The sequence below is a fragment of the Schistocerca nitens genome, chromosome 5 (genome assembly GCF_023898315.1).
Source record: "Schistocerca nitens isolate TAMUIC-IGC-003100 chromosome 5, iqSchNite1.1, whole genome shotgun sequence".
NCBI classification, from domain to species: Eukaryota; Metazoa; Arthropoda; class Insecta; order Orthoptera; family Acrididae; genus Schistocerca; species Schistocerca nitens.
In genome coordinates, this window is record NC_064618.1 from 629246153 (window position 1) to 629267152 (window position 21000).

General features: G+C 46.4%; 1 protein-coding gene across 3 annotated transcripts in view; it reads left to right on the forward strand.

Annotated features, from left to right (window-relative positions):
* Positions 1-21000, forward strand: part of LOC126260894 (paramyosin, long form) — a 192240-nt gene that overhangs the window by 147953 nt on the left and 23287 nt on the right. For all 3 annotated transcript variants that reach the window (XM_049958342.1, XM_049958341.1, XM_049958343.1), the window contains exons 12-13: positions 1973-2100; positions 17529-17641. In XM_049958342.1, coding sequence (XP_049814299.1) covers positions 1973-2100; positions 17529-17641 — 241 coding nt within the window. The remainder of the gene's footprint in view (positions 1-1972; positions 2101-17528; positions 17642-21000) is intronic.

The following is a 21000-nucleotide window of genomic DNA, read 5'->3' on the forward strand; positions in this document are numbered from 1 at the left end:
GTCTAATGATGTTGAAAACACCGAATTGGTAAGCAGTTAATAAAAAAAGTGCGACTTTAACATTTCTTTTATTTAAGCTATGATTGCTTCCAGATTACATTATGAAATTTAAAATATTTAAATTATTTTTAATTAACTAAAGAAAATTTAGCAGATGAGGAATAGGGCAGTTGGGGTCTTGTTGACAATGAGACACAAATAGTGTTGTTGCATACATGGAAGTTAGTTAGGCTACAACGTGGGAGAGGCTGTGCCTATGACAACACAGAAAGGTCTCATCTCATCCTGAATGTAGAATGGTTTCGGATGAATCACACTTTACTGGATACTTTGTTCCAGTGTAGTATGCCTGAAATGGAGAAAAATTTGGTGTTATGCTTAGGTACAGCCAAGATACCGGAGGTATCACGTCCTCTACTAGAATTACGGAATGATGACTGGTATCTGATATGCTAGGAGAGGTACTGGAATAATAAGAGATAAGGAACCGATGGGAAAAACAAATGATGTCAAAATCACGTGGCCCTCCTGGTCGCATCCATCCTAACGGACGAGGAGAACACGGCAAGTGCCATAACCCGATTTCCCAGAAAGTTCTCTCAGTAGAAGAGGGGTCAAACTAAGCGACCACTTGTCTCGGCTTATCCGTAGATATTCGACCTTTCGAGGTAATTTATGTGCCTTGTAGCGAGTAAACGGTCCAACCGAAGCGGCTACAGACTTTTGCGTCCCCTGTTCGAAACCCGATTATTATTTATATTTATGTTTTTCATTTAAAAGTATCTATCCATTTTCTTAGAAGATTACTACACAAAAGTTTTCTAATGTATATTGAAACTAGGTTGTTCTTATTCGTCTACTAACTGTACGTTTGGTGAATGAATAAAAAAAGAGATAAAAATAAACGAATAGAAAAATTATTTAAAATGTTTTTCAGTGAAATTTCTTATTCATAATCAACTGCATTCGCCAGTTGTCGGAAAAGTTTATGCGTGGCTTGCCGCGAAATTATTTCCAACGCGTGAAATATTCAGCAATGTTAACGAAGCTTCTTTCGTGGGTGGGACTCACACGAAGAAATGTTTCTGTGGCAACCGTGCCTTCGCGCGATGCTCGTGGTGTTCGGAATTTCTATGTTTCGAATTTTTCTGTGATCTGTGTCATCCTAGGGAGTGCACTAAATTTTTCTGCAGAATAAACATAAGAATAAAATGTAAGAATTAAGAATTGATATAAGAATGAAATATAAGGACATGCGAATTTAAAAATATTGTTAAGCTCTGAAAACACCATACACACATACATTATACAATAAATGTATGACACTTATTGCGAAATCCAGATGTAATTTTTAAGTTAATATAACGCCCTTGTATCCGATAACTTGATAACAAACATTCGTTTAGTAATCTTCTACGGACGAGTGTATATGAATGAAAAAATAAAATAAATAAAAACAATAATCGGATTTCATACATAAGAGGCAAAAGTGCGAGACTGCGACGCTAGCCACTAGACCACCAAATGGGCGGAGCAAACCTAGCGCTAAAAGGCATCTAAATTACGTCGAAAAGTTTGATGGTCGTTTTCCCAGAAACGGTCGAGTATCTACGGATAAACTGAGACACATGTTCTCTAATTTGCTCTTCTTCCACTGGGCGAAGCTTCTCGGAATAAGGATTATGGCACTTGCTGTGTTTTCCTCGTGAGCATAGGAATGACTGACGTGATAGGGCAACTAGATTTGACACATATAAAGTCTTATGGAAACATGCTTGGCTGTTTCGAGTCGCCTGGAGTTTTCGCCATTTGTGCCATGTTGAAGTACTTCACAGTGGTAAATATTGGGCAGAGCTAATGACTTGACTAAATTTTAATTTTAATTTTTGAATTGCACGTAAGCAAGAGACAGATTTACAGCGTGCAGCAACTGTTTGAACCGTCCCTTAATGACGGCAATCTGTGCCTACAGACGACCTGCACGACGCCAAGAACACGCTGAGCGACCTGACGCGCCGCCTGCACGAGCTGGAGCTGGAACTGCGCCGCCTGGAGAACGAGCGGGAGGAGCTCAGCGCCGCCTACAAGGAGGCCGAGGCCGTGAGTACAATATACTCCACACTGTATGTCAAGGGCTTGTTTCAATAGTGGTACAAGTTCATTTTTGTTCATTCTGAGATACAGGGCCCTAAAATGAGCGCTGAAAAATCTGCATTTGAGATACCATAAATATTCAAGCATATGTTTTCTCGGTAGAGATGAACCTTTCTTTCTGTTTGTTTCGACCATTAATTTCAGAAGCATCATAGACAGAAAAGTGGAGGTAATGGACTTGCACCACTATTGAAATAAGCCCTTCATATCATGCTGCACACCTGATCCCGCCACAGACTTCAAGCGATCAAGCCCCATGTACTAGATCCAGCGAGATCTCTCCAGTGGAGCAGACGCGGGTCCGTGTGGGGTCGTTTGCGCCTCGTACAGAGTTTCCGTTTCAGAGCTCAGACGCTGCACAGCTCTTGTTGCCCTCTATTATACATGCCAGGCATCTCCCTCCATCCTGCTGTGTAGCTGATAACAACTTCTGGGACTGACAACTCCGCTACGAGAAGCAGTATTCACTAAACGGTGTTGCAAGATTATCAGTCGTCACCATGAGAGTGGTTTGAATGGCCACTAGTTTAGACCGCAGTATTCGGCACAGCCCCTCTTAATTCTTGCTTCCCCTTCGGATGATATTATGGAGCATTTACAGGTCAGAAAATACAGACACTTATTGCACAATTTTGAAGACTTTTGCTTTTAAGGGCAGTAGTATTTAAGGTTGAACAATAAATATACTGTTTTTTTTCTACTGATATTTGTTTCTTTCTAACTAGTTTTCGTCTTATTGGGCCATCTTCAGGAAACAACTGATTAGCGTCCGCAAGGGACACTAGTTCTTAAGTAACCATACGTTATAAGCAAAGGTATAATCCACTTGCACAGAATGTTCTACACCAAACTAGTTTTTTAATGTTGAAATTACACTTTATGCAATGGACAATATTAAACACAATAATTAAAATACATAATATTCCACTATTACACGTTACATGGTTATGATGACGTAATTTGAGAGGTTGTGACTTTTGGTTGAGAACTCTCTAACCGACCACTAGTCATATGTTTGTTGAACAGCATACGTCACTAGTACTCAATTAGACAGTTCTCACCTAGTGTCACGACCTCACAAATCATGTCATCATAACCATATAATCTATAATACTGTAATATTGTGTATTTTGATTGTTGTGTCTAATATTGTCCATTGCGTTAAGTGTAATTCACAATGCTAAAAAGCGTGTTTGATACACAACGTAAATAAGGAGTACTCAGTTTAACAATTTCTCAATCACTGTCAAGATCTCTCAAGCTTCAGGATTATCAGAATACAATCTGTAATATTGTAATATTCTGTAGTTTCAATTATTTGTTGTGCATGATATTGTACATTGGGTAAAGTGTAATGTCAACGTTAAGAAACAAGTTTGGTGCATGGCATTCTGTGAAAATCGTGTATCTGTGCTTATAATGTTTGATTACCTAAGAATTAATGTCCGATGCAGAAGCTAGTCAGTTGTTTCCTGATTATGACCCAAAAAGCAAAAAACAGTTAGAAATCAACAAATATCAGCAGAAAAACCCAGTGTACTTGTTATTCAACCTTAAATATGGAATTGTCTTCGAAGAAATAACGGAAGAATCCATAAGAAAGATAGTAATATTCCTCGAAAGCGCTGTGAAATATCGCTCCTGTTGTCTCTGGCCAGACTTTGACATCTGTGCCTTATCAAATGTATTTCATCCTGTGAGATGCTGGAGAAATGCATTTGCAAGCATCTGCAACCCCTCACGAACCTGGAAACTACCCCAGCATTCTCGCCGGCCGGTGTGGCCGTGCGGTTCTAGGCGCTACAGTCTGGAACTGCGTGACCGATACGGTCGCAGGTTCTAATCCTGCCTCGGGCATGGATGTGTGTGCTGTCCTTAGGTTAGTTAGGTTGAAGTAGTTGTAAGTTCTAGGGGACTGATGACCACAGATGTTAAGTCCCACAGTGGTCAGAGCAATTTTGAATCAGCATTCTCATCGCAAACTGGGCCCAAAGATTTCTATATGTCGTCTGTCTCCCGCTCATTTCTGCTTATATCTTTTAGATGATAGAATTCCTACCCTCTTTAACTATTTCCATCTCAGGTGATATTACCGTAATGCAAGATGGGTCATTTCTAATGTATTTCACACAGTAACGAAGAAGTGCTACCTTTAGATATGCGCAACAGGGACTGGAGCAATAATGGTAATAATCCTCGGAGGCCGATACACATGTTCCCAGAGACGTGTCGTGTTTGTAGAGTTCACAGACGTGTAGCGGCCTGCCTATGGCGAGATAGTTCTTTGAAGTGTACCTCGGCCACTATAGGAGCCTGTTAGGCACTGGGCAGGCCAGTGTTCTGCTGAGTGTGTGCCCGCTGATTCAGAGTGTGCCCTCGTGGTGCTCCCTATATTGCCTACTTACAGCTTCTACAGAGGTAAAACAAATACATGAGGGGTTCAGCAGAGTGAACTATCTAAACTAACTGGTTATGGTAATAAGTGATGTTATGTGACATTCGAGCTGACTCACAACTTTCGATCTGATGCCACCTTGTTTTACTAATTTGCTTCATTTCATACCTTCACGCCTTTGGGAACTTCTGCGTGGTCAGTAAAAACAGAGTGCAGTAGCCATCAAAACTAACGTTTCATTTAACATCCGGTGCGAAGTTTACATCTTATGGAAGTTTCGTAACAGTGATTTTGTGTCTGCTCTCGATACCATTAACAAAACCAAGTCCGTCTTGAGCTGAACATTGAACACGTAACAGTAACGATAGCTAGAAAGTCAAATTCCACAGAATGATTGGAATTCGTAAAGTAGCTAGGCTCGATAGGTAGTTACTAATGCAAACTATTCGGGACAGCTAAATGTCTCGAAAACGACGCATCATACAAAAAAAATGTTCTAAGTGAAAAGTGATTATCAGTAAAGGGGACATTTGTCTGCGCTACAAATGGCCATCTCACCCCCTCCTGCGTGGGCGGGACCAACTTTGTATTTTGAAATGGGAACCCTCCATTTGTACTTCTGTAATTGACATATATTCAGTGTGCCTATTTTCGCAATTAAGAACCGACGCATTTGATTCTGCATTTCATTTACAATGTAGTTGTAAACCTTTGTGTTCTAACGCTTCATATTTTTGTTCTAAATTTACTTTAGTGTTGCAGATGTGACTGTACCGTACAATACGGTTATCTGCATCAATGTCTGGTTAGATACTATGTTTAGCGTAGTTTAGAAACAATGACGTGGATGTAATAGTTTTCTGTTCCTATTGGGACGCTTGATTTCAGTGAGTATCCGTAGCGCTCACCAATGGGGTGATTGATTTCAGTGATTCCCCCTGCCACTCACCATTGGGGTGCTTGATTTTGGTGAATATCCATGGCAGGTGCGCCTGCAACTATTGCTTCATGGACATGTTACCTTATTAGAACGGTTGTGGTTTGTATTCCGCAAGCACCAGAGTTACAGTGGTTGAATGGAAACATGCACCGTAATCAGCCACCCTTATGGTGGGGTTAGGGGATGGCCATCGAAATCAAGCATTCCGATAGTTTGGGGACTAACCACAATCAATCTCTTAGCGAACAGAAAAACACGTTACCGTGCAAGTAGAGTATTTGCCATAAATTTCAGTGTGTAAGTAAGTAGCGTTTGAACATCAGTATCAATCGTTAGAAAACAAAGATCGGGAATGAAAAGTAGAATCAAATGGATCGGTTCTCAACTGCAAAAACAGGCACATCTGATATTTTTCGATTACAGCGCCACCTACTACGAATGGGAAATTTACTGAAATAATCAGCAACCACTTTCATCATGTCTGCACTTGTTGTTTGGCTTCCTTGTATCATTTTTGTACAGGCACTATGAACCTCATGACCACAGCAATACGCTGCATCTATCTTATTTTTGAGACTCGCAAATAATGCGATAGTTATAATCTTCTAAAGCCTGTTAAGGAAATTTCTTTTGTGCAGCTGGTTGCTGGTTAATTCAATACACATACAGTTGCTAAAAATGGATAAAATACTAAACGAATGGAAAACAATAGTTTGGTAGACCATACGTATTTTCTGGCTTAGAATCAGAATATGAAGTAAAAATGGGGAGTTCCCATTTGAAAATACAAAGTTGACACCGCCCACGCAGGAAGGGTGGCTAGGAGTAGTCCAGTTGTAACCCACACAGATGTCCCCTTTACTAGTCTTAGCTGTTCACCTAGAACTTTTTTCGATTTAGTTAATTGTTTCACTTTAAAATAAACACTCTGTATAAGACTGATTGGTCGCTGTTTGCCTAGCCCATTGCTGTGAGCAGTTAGGCCGACGTGACACGCCTCTTCCGCCTCTGGTGGCGCTCGTCAATCGCGAGCTGTAATACCTCTGAGCAGCTACTGATATCGGCCGCTGGAGGGGATATTAAAAGTGCACAGTCCACTGCAGAATGAAATACTCATCCTGGCAAGTCATTTCTCTACAATCTCCTTTCTTCTTGGAGCACTAAGCCAACTAGTTATACAGGAGAACTTCTATAAGGTCTAAAAAGTAATAGAAAGTCACTAAAAGATTTCAAATTCTGAGGGCAGGTTATCAGGAGGGCGTGGATAGCTCAGTCAGTAACAGCAGTGCCCGTCAAAGACAAGGTTCTGGTTTCCACACTCTGTCGTCTAGGTCTTCAAATGAATTTGTCCCAGTCAAAACTTCCCCAACTGCTGCGTCATCGAAGAATGGTCAGATGTAAGTCACAGGCCAGAAACTACTCACTGGAAACCACATGTGAGCAGAAGGCTCAGCGACTAAACTCCAGGTTCCACCTGAAGCTTCCTGGCAGATTAAAACTGTGTGCCGGACCGAAATCCGAACTCAGGACCTTTGCATTTTGCGGGCAAGTGCTCTACAAACTGAGCTACCCAAGCACGACTCACGACCCGTCCTCACAGTTTTAATTCCGCCAGTACCTCATCTCCTACCTTCCAAACTTCACAGAAGGTCTTCTGCGGACCTTGCAGAACTAGCACTCCTGGAAGAAAGTATATTGCGCAGACATGGCTTAGCCACAGCCTGGGGGACCACTTACCCGCGAAAGGCAAAGGTCCCGAGTTCGAGTCTCGATCCAGCTCACAGTTTTAATCTGCCAGGAAGTTTCATATCAGCGCACACTCCGCTGCAGAGTGAAAATCTCATTCAATATTCCACCTGTTTGTGTGGCAGTCATGAACCACCCGACGACTTTTCACACAGTTTCTCATTGAACATTTCTCATAAAATAACGGTAATGGGAAGATGGGCTTTTTCATTTATGGCAGCGTTACGTAGGGACTTCATAAAATAAGTAACACATGTCGTTCCGCGCTAAGACCATTACGCAACAAGACTAGGGCGTTGTCAGAAGAGAGTATACGGTCTCGGTTCACTAAAGACACAGTTCTGGTAACAGGTGCATCGCAGTGCGCGAGTAAAATGGCGCGGCAGCTGGCAAGGTACTCCAAAGTTCGCGGGACATTACGCTTATCGTGGGCAAAACGTCTAAATTTCACACACCGATTCACCGTGAAATGTCGCGTCCAGCAGTAGTGACATGTTGCCAACAATCTGACCAGCGCCGCACAAACGTGCGTGACGCTGATCCGCCATACGGTCCGGATGTTGCACCACGCGTTTCCACCTTTTCGGCAAACGGGAAGAACATCTTGGGTGAGGGGGGGGGGGGGGGGGGAGGTTTCCAACGATTCTCGAAGAGCTTCATGTTTATGATCCGCCATACAGTCCGGATCTTGTACAACGCGTTTCCACCTTTTCGGCAAACGGGAAGAACATCTTGGGTGAGGGTGGGGTGGGGGGAGGGGGAGAGGGAAGGTTTCCAACGATTCTCGAAGAGCTTCATGTTTATGATCCGCCATACAGTCCCGATCTTGTACCACGCGTTTCCACCTTTTCGGCAAACGGGAAGAACATCTTGGGTGAGGGTGGGGGGGGGGGGGGAGAGGGGGAGGTTTCCAACGATTCTCGAAGAGCTTCATGTTTATGATCCGCCATACAGTCCGGATGTTGCACCACGCGTTTCCACCTTTTCGGCAAACGGGAAGAACATCTTGGGTGGGGGGGGGGGGGAGGGAGAGGGGAGGTTTCCAACGATTCTCGAAGAGCTTCATGTTTATGATCCGCCATACAGTCCGGATCTTGTACAACGCGTTTCCACCTTTTCGGCAATCGGGAAGAACATCTTGGGTGAGGGTGGGGTGGGGGTGGTGGTGGGGGGGGGGGAGAGGGGAGGTTTCCAACGATTCTCGAAGAGCTTCATGTTTATGATCCGCCATACAGTCCGGATCTTGTACAACGCGTTTCCACCTTTTTGGCAAACGGGAAGAACATCTTGGGTGAGGGTGGGGTGGGGGGGGGGAGGGGGAGGTTTCCAACGATTCTCGAAGAGCTTCATGTTTATGATCCGCCATACAGTCCGGATCTTGTACAACGCGTTTCCACCTTTTCGGCAATCGGGAAGAACATCTTGGGTGAGGGTGGGGTGGGGGTGGTGGTGGGGGGGGGGGGGAGAGGGGAGGTTTCCAACGATTCTCGAAGAGCTTCATGTTTATGATCCGCCATACAGTCCCGATCTTGTACCACGCGTTTCCACCTTTTCGGCAAACGGGAAGAACATCTTGGGTGAGGGTGGGGGGGGGGAGAGGGGGAGGTTTCCAACGATTCTCGAAGAGCTTCATGTTTATGATCCGCCATACAGTCCGGATGTTGCACCACGCGTTTCCACCTTTTCGGCAAACGGGAAGAACATCTTGGGTGGGGGGGGGGGGGGAGGGAGAGGGGAGGTTTCCAACGATTCTCGAAGAGCTTCATGTTTATGATCCGCCATACAGTCCGGATCTTGTACAACGCGTTTCCACCTTTTCGGCAAACGGGAAGAACATCTTGGGTGAGGGTGGGGTGGGGGTGGTGGTGGGGGGGGAGAGGGGAGGTTTCCAACGATTCTCGAAGAGCTTCATGTTTATGATCCGCCATACAGTCCGGATCTTGTACAACGCGTTTCCACCTTTTCGGCAATCGGGAAGAACATCTTGGGTGAGGGTGGGGTGGGGGTGGTGGTGGGGGGGGGGGGAGAGGGGAGGTTTCCAACGATTCTCGAAGAGCTTCATGTTTATGATCCGCCATACAGTCCCGATCTTGTACCACGCGTTTCCACCTTTTCGGCAAACGGGAAGAACATCTTGGGTGAGGGTGGGGGGGGGGGGGAGAGGGGGAGTTTTCCAACGATTCTCGAAGAGCTTCGTGTCTTAGGAACGGCTTTCTATCGTCGAGGAAACGACCCACTTGTTCAACGTTCCGACAGTTGTTAACAGAGAGCTGGTGACTATAATGAAAAGTAGTGTCACATACCTGCGTCACTGTGAAGTGCGGTGCAGTACTCAGCAGAAGTTACTGGGCCGGCCATGATAAACTGTAATTTACTTTTTGAAGTCTGCTAGTATTTGTCACGAATTTCTCTAGTACAGTATAGTCTATGTACAAAAAACTGATGCCGTTATCTTTAAAACCTAACTAGTCATTACGAATTTCTTACAAGGTTGAGGAATCTTTTGATAGAAGAGATAGAGAAGATCCAACGGAGAGCAGCGCGCTTCGTTACAGGATCATTTAGTAATCGCGAAAGCGTTACGGAGATGACAGATAAACTCCAGTGGAAGACTTTGCAGGAGACACGCTCAGTAGCTCGGTACGGGCTTTTGTTGAAGTTTCGAGAACATACCTTCACCGAGGAGTCAAGCAGTATATTGCTTCCTCCTACCTATATTTCGCGAAGAGACCATGAGGATAAAATCAGAGAAATCAGAGCCCACACAGAGGCATACCGACAATCTTTCTTTTCACGAACAATATGAGACTGGAATAGAATGGGGGAACCGATAGAGGTACTCAAAGTACCCTCCGCCACACACCGTTAGTTGCCTTGCGGAGTATGGATGTAGATGTAGATGTAGATTCTGGAAGTGCAGCGGCGCTTCTTTGTTGCCTCTGACAACTGCACAGCCAGATTATTTCGCCGTGATGATTTACAACACGTGAATTTTCTCCAAGAGTCCAAATTCGCTTGAGTCACTTCTGCCGACAATTGTTCTGCTCACGTGGACGCACTCATTTAACTAACCAGAAACTCATCCTACCGTCACAGCTGTACCAATGTCCCATTAGTCGTCCCAGCTTAGTGGGTGATCTGTAGCAGCTACAGCATCTACCTCATCATGATGGTCCATCGTTGTTCCAACTCGCACTTTCCAGCTTATTTTCTTTGGAGATAATATATAACCAGTTAGCTTCCCTCTTTAACATGATAAATTAAACCAGCGTGAACCTGAGTCGTCTCCTTATTGGCCATTCGTCCTTTCTTAGTTTTCCTTAGATTCTCTTTCTGTCTCTGTGAGAAATTGTTACTTCAAAAATTTTCAAATCCTTGATCTTCGCATGTCAAATCCTTTATCTTTGCATTTCGTCCTTATCTCAAGTGTCATATCGCGTTCCGAGCTTGGACATTGGATGCAGAATTATTTACTATGGTCGCGCCATGAGATGTCTGTCGTCTAACGGGTGTGGCAAGGAAGGAGGAAAGTGCCCTGTTCGTATGCCAACACAAGCTGCCAAATCCTAGCAACAAACATCAGTCGTTTCATTGTTTGTGAGGTAAGGGGACAATGTTGGCAGTTGAGGCTGTAGCTTCGGCTCCAGCTAATAAGCCTGCAAAGTGGAACAGATTCTCCTGAAGACACGTGTTAAGACACGTGTTAATTAGGTCGAGTTCCCTTTCAGAGAATGCCGTTAGAAGTCGAGTAGGCCTGAATCTGTAAATACTTACGTACAACCATCTTCTAAAACATCTGCTTCATCAGTACCTCGCTCTGTTCTGTTAACATAGAGCACTTCAGTACTACACGCGTAACGACGTTCGATGCAGGTGAAGGTCCATTCAAGGCTTCTCAAAATTCTTGGCAGGCGTTGGGTTTCGAACGAGAGACCTTTCTGTCAGCACCAGAAGACCTGCCAACTGTACAAACGCTCCCACGTCTGGTTACTCACTGGCAGTAATTAGACCGTTCAGGCTAAATATAGAGGTAGCAGGGCAACTTCACGCACGTGCCAAAATCATTAGAACTGCTCAACAGTTTTTGGCCTTGGAACGCAATGCTCAGAATGACGTCATAACCGAACTGTTTTGAGAACTTGTCCTCATTCTGCTGGTGTGTGCTTCCATTTAAGAAACAGTTTAGGCAGAGTGTTGTGAGGTCTCCATTCCAAATAGCACATAGGAGATAATGAGTAACGATATTTCAAGATTTAACTGAGGAAAAAGAAGTAACTATACTCCCACATTCGTGTAAAGAATGGATAGCTGTTGACAATAGTCGCAGCATTCGTATAAATGTCTAGTCCGTGATACAGCTACAGACTGTACCTATTTTCGAAAGTAAGAGGCGTATTCGAAAAGTAACAGTCTTTTGCTTTATACCTGAATGTTGGCAGTTCAGAACGAAGGTGGCGCATGCAGCGCCATTTACTGATTGTTTACGACGCCACCTTAAGTTATTGTTTCGATTCAATCGTCATCTGAGAGTCAAAGCAAAAAGCAATGGCTTCCAAAGTCGGCGTGCCGCCAGTTACGATGTAGTGCGCTGTAATTCGGTATTTTGTGTGTAAAACGATCCAAAGCTGCTCATATTCATCAGGAGATGAGCCCAGTTACCAGCCTTCAATATTGTAATGAGTGAAGGGAAGGTTATACAATGATGCCGAGACTTAAGTGGCGGTACAGAAGTGCTTCTCGGCTTATGCAACTCTTTCGATATGACGCCTCATAGGATGCAATTGACAGCATTTAACTACATGGCTGTCACTATTCGAATTAAAAGATCCCTTTATTTTGTTTTCATTACTGCATAGTTTAGAATAGCACGCCAGTTTCCACAAAGCTGGCCTTACTTGAGTCATAGTCCAACAAATCATGAAATCACAAAAATAGCGGAGTCCAAACGAAGAACGTTGATGGTGAGATCGCTATACGAGAGCGTGCTGAAAAGTAATGTCTCCGAAATTTTATGTGGAAACTCGTAAAACTTTTCAAATAAAAGCAACTTTATTAATAGTCTACATCCTTGTTCTTCATGTCTACGTATTTGCAGCCCTCTGCCGCTAAAGGGCTCCGATTTGCAGCGTGTAACACGGCGGTGTGCAACGTAAATATGTCGGTGCGCGAGAAACAGCGTTCTGCCATCGAGTTTCGAATTCGAAGAGTTCATCCATACATGGAGCACCCTTTCTTTCAGCATGACCACACATGAGTGCTCCGACATCTGCAACAACCCGACACCTTGTGTTCACTGTAATCGATCAACCTCTAATACAGTTCCGACTTGACACCATCCGATTTTCATCTGTTCCCAAAACTGAAAGAATACCTTCGAGGACTTCACTTTGATAGCGACGAAGCGGTGTAAGCAGGAGTGAGGTTGTGATTCCGTGAATAAAGTTAAAAAATCTACACTGGCAGTTTCATAAATGTACGCTGGTGTCCAAAATTAAAGCAACAAACGGAATTTTTGCAAGGTTGCGTTTATTTTGCCAAAAAAAAAACAGTATAAACGGGTGATAGTATAGTAGAAACAATGTAAAGAATACAGGATGTAAACAACTGCAACATACACTCCTGGAAATTGAAATAAGAACACCGTGAATTCATTGTCCCAGGAAGGGGAAACTTTATTGACACATTCCTGGGGTCAGATACATCACATGATCACACTGACAGAACCACAGGCACATAGACACAGGCAACAGAGCATGCACAATGTCGGCACTAGTACAGTGTATATCCACCTTTCGCAGCAATGCAGGCTGCTATTCTCCCATGGAGACGATCGTAGAGATGCTGGATGTAGTCCTGTGGAACGGCTTGCCATGCCATTTCCACCTGGCGCCTCAGTTGGACCAGCGTTCGTGCTGGACGTGCAGACCGCGTGAGACGACGCTTCATCCAGTCCCAAACATGCTCAATGGGGGACAGATCCGGAGATCTTGCTGGCCAGGGTAGTTGACTTACACCTTCTAGAGCACGTTGGGTGGCACGGGATACATGCGGACGTGCATTGTCCTGTTGGAACAGCAAGTTCCCTTGCCGGTCTAGGAATGGTAGAACGATGGGTTCGATGACGGTTTGGATGTACCGTGCACTATTCAGTGTCCCCTCGACAATCACCAGTGGTGTACGGCCAGTGTAGGAGATCGCTCCCCACACCATGATGCCGGGTGTTGGCCCTGTGTGCCTCGGTCGTATGCAGTCCTGATTGTGGCGCTCACCTGCACGGCGCCAAACACGCATACGACCATCACTGGCACCAAGGCAGAAGCGACTCTCATCGCTGAAGACGACACGTCTCCATTCGTCCCTCCATTCACGCCTGTCGCGACACCACTGGAGGCGGGCTGCACGATGTTGGGGCGTGAGCGGAAGACGGCCTAACGGTGTGCGGGACCGTAGCCCAGCTTCATGGAGACGGTTGCGAATGGTCCTCGCCGATACCCCAGGAGCAACAGTGTCCCTAATTTGCTGGGAAGTGGCGGTGCGGTCCCCTACGGCACTGCGTAGGATCCTACGGTCTTGGAGTGCATCCGTGCGTCGCTGCGGTCCGGTCCCAGGTCGACGGGCACGTGCACCTTCCGCCGACCACTGGCGACCACATCGATGTACTGTGGAGACCTCACGCCCCACGTGTTGAGCAATTCGGCGGTACGTCCACCCGGCCTCCCACATGCCCACTATACGCCCTCGCTCAATGTCCGTCAACTGCACATACGGTTCACGTCCACGCTGTCGCGGCATGCTACCAGTGTTAAAGACTGCGATGGAGCTCCGTATGCCGCGGCAAACTGGCTGACACTGACGGCGGCGGTGCACAAATGCTGCGCAGCTAGCGCCATTCGACGGCCAACACCGCGGTTCCTGGTGTGTCCGCTGTGCCGTGCGTGTGATCATTGCTTGTACAGCCCTCTCGCAGTGTCCGGAGCAAGTATGGTGGGTCTGACACACCGGTGTCAATGTGTTCTTTTTTCCATTTCCAGGAGTGTATATAACAGTGGACGAAAATATTTTTTCGTTTCTTCCAACTAACAGATTTGCACGCAAATTCCGACAACTGGTTAACGTGCTCACTTGGTTGTGTGACCACCTCTGGTAGCAATACGGGCCTGACAAGGACGGAGCATGCTTTGAATAACGTCATCAATGTCATGTAGAGGCAATAACGCCCATTCTTCCTGCGGAGCTGCTCGCAAGTCTCGGAGAGTGGTTTGTGGATACTGACGTGATGCAGCCCGTCTCCCTAGTGCATTCTAGACATGCTCTATGGGATTCAAATCGAGAGAACGAGCAGGCCACGCCATGCGTGCGATATCTTCCATTTCCAAGAAAACATCAACCGCTCGTGCTCTATGAGGTCGAGCAGTACCGTCCATCAATACGAAGTCTGGGCGCATAGCACCTCGCAACAACCGTACATCAGGTCCCAAGACCTTGTCGCGATAACTGATGACAATTAAACCTTTCCGATTTACCCGTAAAATTTTATGAAGAGCTGTTCGATTGGTCAACATATTCCCTGCCCACACTATTAGCGATCCTCCTCGATATCGGTCTCTTTCCACACTGTTCGGATCCCGAAAGCGTGTTCCACATTGCCTTCAGATGCGAATCCGTCGAGAATCACTCTCCAAACCAAATCGGGACTCATCTGTGAAAACAACATTGGCCCACTGTTAGACTGTCCATGTGGCATGTTGACGACTCCACTCTAGTCATTCCCTTCTGTTCCCGTCAAAGGCACACCTATAGCAGGTCTCCGACAATAAAGGCCACTCTGTTGAAGCCTCCTCTACACCGTTTGCCTCGATACAACGCGTCCAGTGGATGTTGCGAGGTCAGATGCCAGTTGCTGCACAGTATTAAGGCGGTACCGTCGTGCCATTACAGCCAAATAACGGTCCTCTGTCTATGATGTCACTCGTGGTCGGCCCTCACCTGGTCTTCGTGATTCAGTTTCGGTCTCTATAAACTGTCGCCACATCTGAGAAACCACAGAAAGATTTACGTTAAGCCATCGAACCACATGAGTTTGCGACTGGCCTGCTTCCATTCTACCTATGGCCCTTCACCATAGAGAGTCTGGCAGACGTCTTCTCTGTGTCATACTGCACCGTCTGTGACTGTGCTCAGAGCGATTGTGGATGTGGGACTACCCGGCAAACACTACTCAGTTTGATAGGTGCCCTGACGTCATAGTTGACGTGGTTTTCCGTTGACGAAACTGCCGTCTTCCATGCAGAACACGAGCGTACGGACACCTGTTGACAGGATGATTATCCCGTGAATTAGACACAGGGCGGAGAAATAGCGGTTTGTTGCTTTAATTTTGGACACCAGTGTAGTATTTCGTTGAGAGAATGTGTTCGTCGCTGAGAAATAAATATGTAGACTTGGATAATGTCAATATGTTAGTACGTTAATAAAGACTGTTTTATTTAAAAAGCTTTAAGAGTTTTTACATAAAAAATTAGGAGACAAGACTTTTTAGCGCGCCCTCGTACATTGTCCAGTACATCCAAGTGGCACGCTGGATCACGACTTCAGTAATTGAGAGAAAGAATAAAGTTAAATGAAGAACTAAAACGAAAGTGCGAACACATTGCTAGTCACTTCTCAGTAAGATGTCACTCCTCCTTGGAGCTGGATACATCCGCAAATTTGATTGTGGAGGAAGTCAGACAGTAATTGCAACCTCTCCTGTGGGAAGCTGGTCCACAACTGTTGTAACTGGCCCTTCGATGTCCTGGAACTTGGCTCTGGTGAGCAGTTGACGTACGAAATAGTGACGCACAATTTCCATTGACAACAGATTGGAGGATTTTGCTGGCCAAGCGAATAGTTCGACATAACGCAGGCAGTTCGTAGAGACACATGGTCTGTGAGGACAAGTATGCTACTAGGATGCACCATGAGTGGTAAGGTATGGGGTCGCAGGTTATCTGCGACGTACGGCTGAGCAGTCAGAATTCGCTGAATCACTAGGGTGACCTGAAGTCACGGCTGATGACTCTGCACACAATGGCGCTAGCGGTAAAACCAGCGTGTCTCTCAAAACATTGGCAGAATATGTCGTCTCCCCTCAGTGCCGTCATATTAGCCCACGTGCATCATACGAGGTAGTGCGGAAGAAGATTACTGAGATCCATCCCCGAAAATGATCCGACAACACTTATTGGCCGTCCGTGCTTGCCAAATACGGCACCACTGGAATGGGAGTATTGGTCTTCACTCTCTGGGTGGCGATTCAGTAGTGTGGCCTCTGATAGTCTCCAACAAGTATACAGGATGAAACTTCCTGGCAGATTAAAACTGTGTGCCGGACCGAGACTCGAATTCGGGACGTTTGCCTTTCGCGGAAACATCCCCCAGGCTGTGGCTAAGCCATGTCTCCGCAATATCCTTTCTTTCAGGAGTGCTAGTTCTGCAGGGTTTGCAGGAGAGCTTCTGTAAAGTTTGGAAGGTAGGAGACGAGGAACTGGCAGAAGTAAAGCTGTGAGGACGGGGTGTGAGTCGTGCTTGGGTAGCTCAGTTGGTAGAGCACTTGCCCGCGAAAGGCAAAGGTACTGAGTTCGAGTCTCGGTCCGGCACACAGTTTTAATCTGCCAGGAAGTTTCATATTAGCGCACACCCCGCTGCAGAGTGAAAATCTCATTCTGGAAGCATACAGGATGGCACGGGGTGTTGTAGTAAACTCACTGCCTAGATTTCAGGTGCACTTGTAAACAGTTTACGATATTCTCCGTCCACGATAGAGCAATCCTCCCCCAATGTGGTCAAACTCGGTTGACACATGTTGCTTCCCTCACATTCCCATTCTGTCCGACAACGAGACGTTGTCAGATCGAAACAGCCCTCGTGCCTGGACGTTACATAATTTGACCGGCCAGGCACTAACAGACCACCGTGACGCTTCTTTGAAACTCTGTCTGGTAACGTCGTCTGCCAAGCACGCACTATTCTCCGTGGTGCATCACAGTGCTCACTAGCCCGATGACGCACTGCGTGCCCATTACATACACTATTAGAGCTGATAATAGATGACGATTTCAATGCGCTTTGGTGGCCGTTCGAGTCATAACAGACCCCTGCAGTTCTGTGATAAGCAGGTGAACGAGACTGCGTCTACATCGAGCCATTCCTGTTCCTTGTACTTGCAATACCTATTCACCTGTGAGTGTATTTTACACGCTGCCGTGCCGCGTCTGTGATGACGGTGGCGTCACGCGCCTCTCTGTGTTGCAGGGTCGCAAGGCTGAGGAACAGCGGGCGCAGCGGCTGTCTGCTGAGTTCGGCCAGTTCCGCCACGAGAGCGAGCGCCGGCTTGCTGAGAAGGACGAGGAGATCGAGGCTATCCGGTGAGTAACAGGCCCACCGAACCCACACCACGCAACAGAACACACTCCACTCCTCATATAGGCCTTCTGGGGATCCCGCCTCCTGCAAAACACAATCTTTTCTTCTTCTTTCATACGTACACTCCTGGAAATGGAAAAAAGAACACATTGACACCGGTGTGTCAGACCCACCATACTTGCTCCGGACACTGTGAGAGGGCTGTACAAGCAATGATCACACGCACGGCACAGCGGACACACCAGGAACCGCGGTGTTGGCCGTCGAATGGCGCTAGCTGCGCAGCATTTGTGCACCGCCGCCTTCAGTGTCAGCCAGTTTGCCGTGGCATACGGAGCTCCATCGCAGTCTTTAACACTGGTAGCATGCCGCGACAGCGTGGACGTGAACCGTATGTGCAGTTGACGGACTTTGAGCGAGGGCGTATAGTGGGCATGCGGGAGGCCGGGTGGACGTACCGCCGAATTGCTCAACACGTGGGGCGTGAGGTCTCCACAGTACATCGATGTTGTCGCCAGTGGTCGGCGGAAGGTGCACGTGCCCGTCGACCTGGGACCGGACCGCAGCGACGCACGGATGCACGCCAAGACCGTAGGATCCTACGCAGTGCCGTAGGGGACCGCACCGCCACTTCCCAGCAAATTAGGGACACTGTTGCTCCTGGGGTATCGGCGAGGACCATTCGCAACCGTCTCCATGAAGCTGGGCTACGGTCCCGCACACCGTTAGGACGTCTTCCGCTCACGCCCCAACATCGTGCAGCCCGCCTCCAGTGGTGTCGCGACAGGCGTGAATGGAGGGACGAATGGAGACGTGTCGTCTTCAGCGATGAGAGTCGCTTCTGCCTTGGTGCCAATGATGGTCGTATGCGTGTTTGGCGCCGTGCAGGTGAGCGCCACAATCAGGACTGCATACGACCGATGCACACAGGGCCAACACCCGGCATCATGGTGTGGAGAGCGATCTCCTACACTGGCCGTACACCACTGGTGATCGTCGAGGGGACACTGAATAGTGCACGGTACATCCAAACCGTCATCGAACCCATCGTTCTACCATTCCTAGACCGGCAAGGGAACTTGCTGTTCCAACAGGACAATGCACGTCCGCATGTATCCCGTGCCACCCAACGTGCTCTAGAAGGTGTAAGTCAACTACCCTGGCCAGCAAGATCTCCGGATCTGTCCCCCATTGAGCATGTTTGGGACTGGATGAAGCGTCGTCTCACGCGGTCTGCACGACCAGCACGAACGCTGGTCCAACTGAGGCGCCAGGTGGAAATGGCATGGCAAGCCGTTCCACAGGACTACATCCAGCATCTCTACGATCGTCTCCATGGGAGAATAGCAGCCTGCATTGCTGCGAAAGGTGGATATACACTGTACTAGTGCCGACATTGTGCATGCTTGTTGCCTGTGTCTATGTGCCTGTGGTTCTGTCAGTGTGATCATGTGATGTATCTGACCCCAGGAATGTGTCAATAAAGTTTCCTCTTCCTGGGACAATGAATTCACGGTGTTCTTATTTCAATTTCCAGGAGTGTATATGTTTCGGCGATATCAGGCCACTGTCAATAGGTTTCTCTTTCTTCGACCCAAAAACTTGAAAGCGTAGTCATCGGATTCACAAAACTGCCTCCGCGAAAAATTATACCTCAACAGCTCATACAGGATACTTTGTAAGAGCGTGTAAAAACCTAACAGGACATAGAGGATGATACACTGAACAATTTGATTTAGGGGACCTGAGACCAGAGAAGCAAGCTTAAGGAGGTAATCGGAATAAAACCACATTACTGTTTACTTTTTTATTAACTGCAAATACCATCATTGATACAATGAACGTACTATTTGTACCGTATGTTATAAAATGTGCTGAGACTGGCGGTAATCACCCTCAGCGCAAGCATGACATCGGCAAACGAGATTCTGATGCACCCTGACAAATACACCTGGTGTGTTTCGAATCATATCACAGACAGCCACAATTCTGGCAACTAATTCCATTTCCGTATCCACTGGGGTCTCATACACACGTGACTAGATATCCCAATAGGAAATACTCAAGGGGATTCATGTCAGGTGACGTCACAGGCTATGTACTAGGACTTCCCTTTTCAATCCAGCGACCAGGAAATACAGCACTGAGATGGCTGCGGAGGTGAATGAGTGAGTGAGGCGGTACACCGTCATGTTGTACCCACATCCTCTCACGATCAACCAAGGGTACGTTCTCCAACAACTCATTCAGTCGGCTTACTTCATCATGACTTCCTAGTAATCATGCTCGTCCTTGTTTCCTTGCAGGAAATAAAGAAAGTACATGTAAATATACAGCACAGTACCTGTAAACTTCTACGCATGTCAGTTGTAAATAAGCTGGAGAACAGTAATGCCTGACAAAGCAGTAGACATGTTACTTCCGTATCTCCTTAAGCTGGCGCCGGCCGCGGTGGCCGACCGGTTCTAGGCGCTCAGTACGGAGCCGCGCGACTGCTACGGTCGCAGGTTCGAATCCTGCCTCGGGCCTGGATGTCTGATGTTCTTAGGTTAGTTAGATTTAACTAGTTCTAAGTTCTAGGGGACTGATGACCACAGATGTTAAGTCCCATAGTGCTCAGAGCCAGTTGAACCATTTGAACCTTAAGCTGGCTTCTCCAACCCCAGGTTCCCAATCTCAAATTCTTCAGTGGAGCATTCTCTACGTCCTGTTACATTTTTGCACGCTCTCACGAAAATACCCTGCATAGGTGTTCATGTTGCTATCTGCCTTGTACAGCACAGTTGGTATTTATTAGTTTTAGATTACAAACTGCATGTTAAAATATCCTCATTTGTTGGATACGACAGACTGTGCTAAAAATACCAGCTCAGCTGCAACAAGACAGGCAACGATATGAACAAAGGTATATGCTGTTAAGGTTTATGTTTTTTGTTGAGCCCGTTTTGTGATTACATTACCACAGTACGAACTTTCGTGTGCGTTCATTCAACACTGCAAATATTTTATAGCAGAATACACGGAAATCTGTTGCAGATGGTATTGCGTCACTGAAACATCTGTAAGTAAACCAGGAAAGAAAAAAGATTTCGTGTTTTACTGAAGGGGGGATCCTCAAAATATATTTATCGTTCCAGCAAACAAGTACGCAACGTGTGCACTGTAGCCGGTATTTTTAAGACAGTTTATGATATGCAACCAACAGTGATTTTTGAAAATAGAGTATGTCATCTAGAACTAACAAATACAATTGTAACGTACAAGAGTAATACCAACATGAATTGTTACTGTTAAGGTATAAAATTTCGCTGAAATAGAGTGTCAATCATATATCACAATACAAGAATTCGTGTATTTTCAT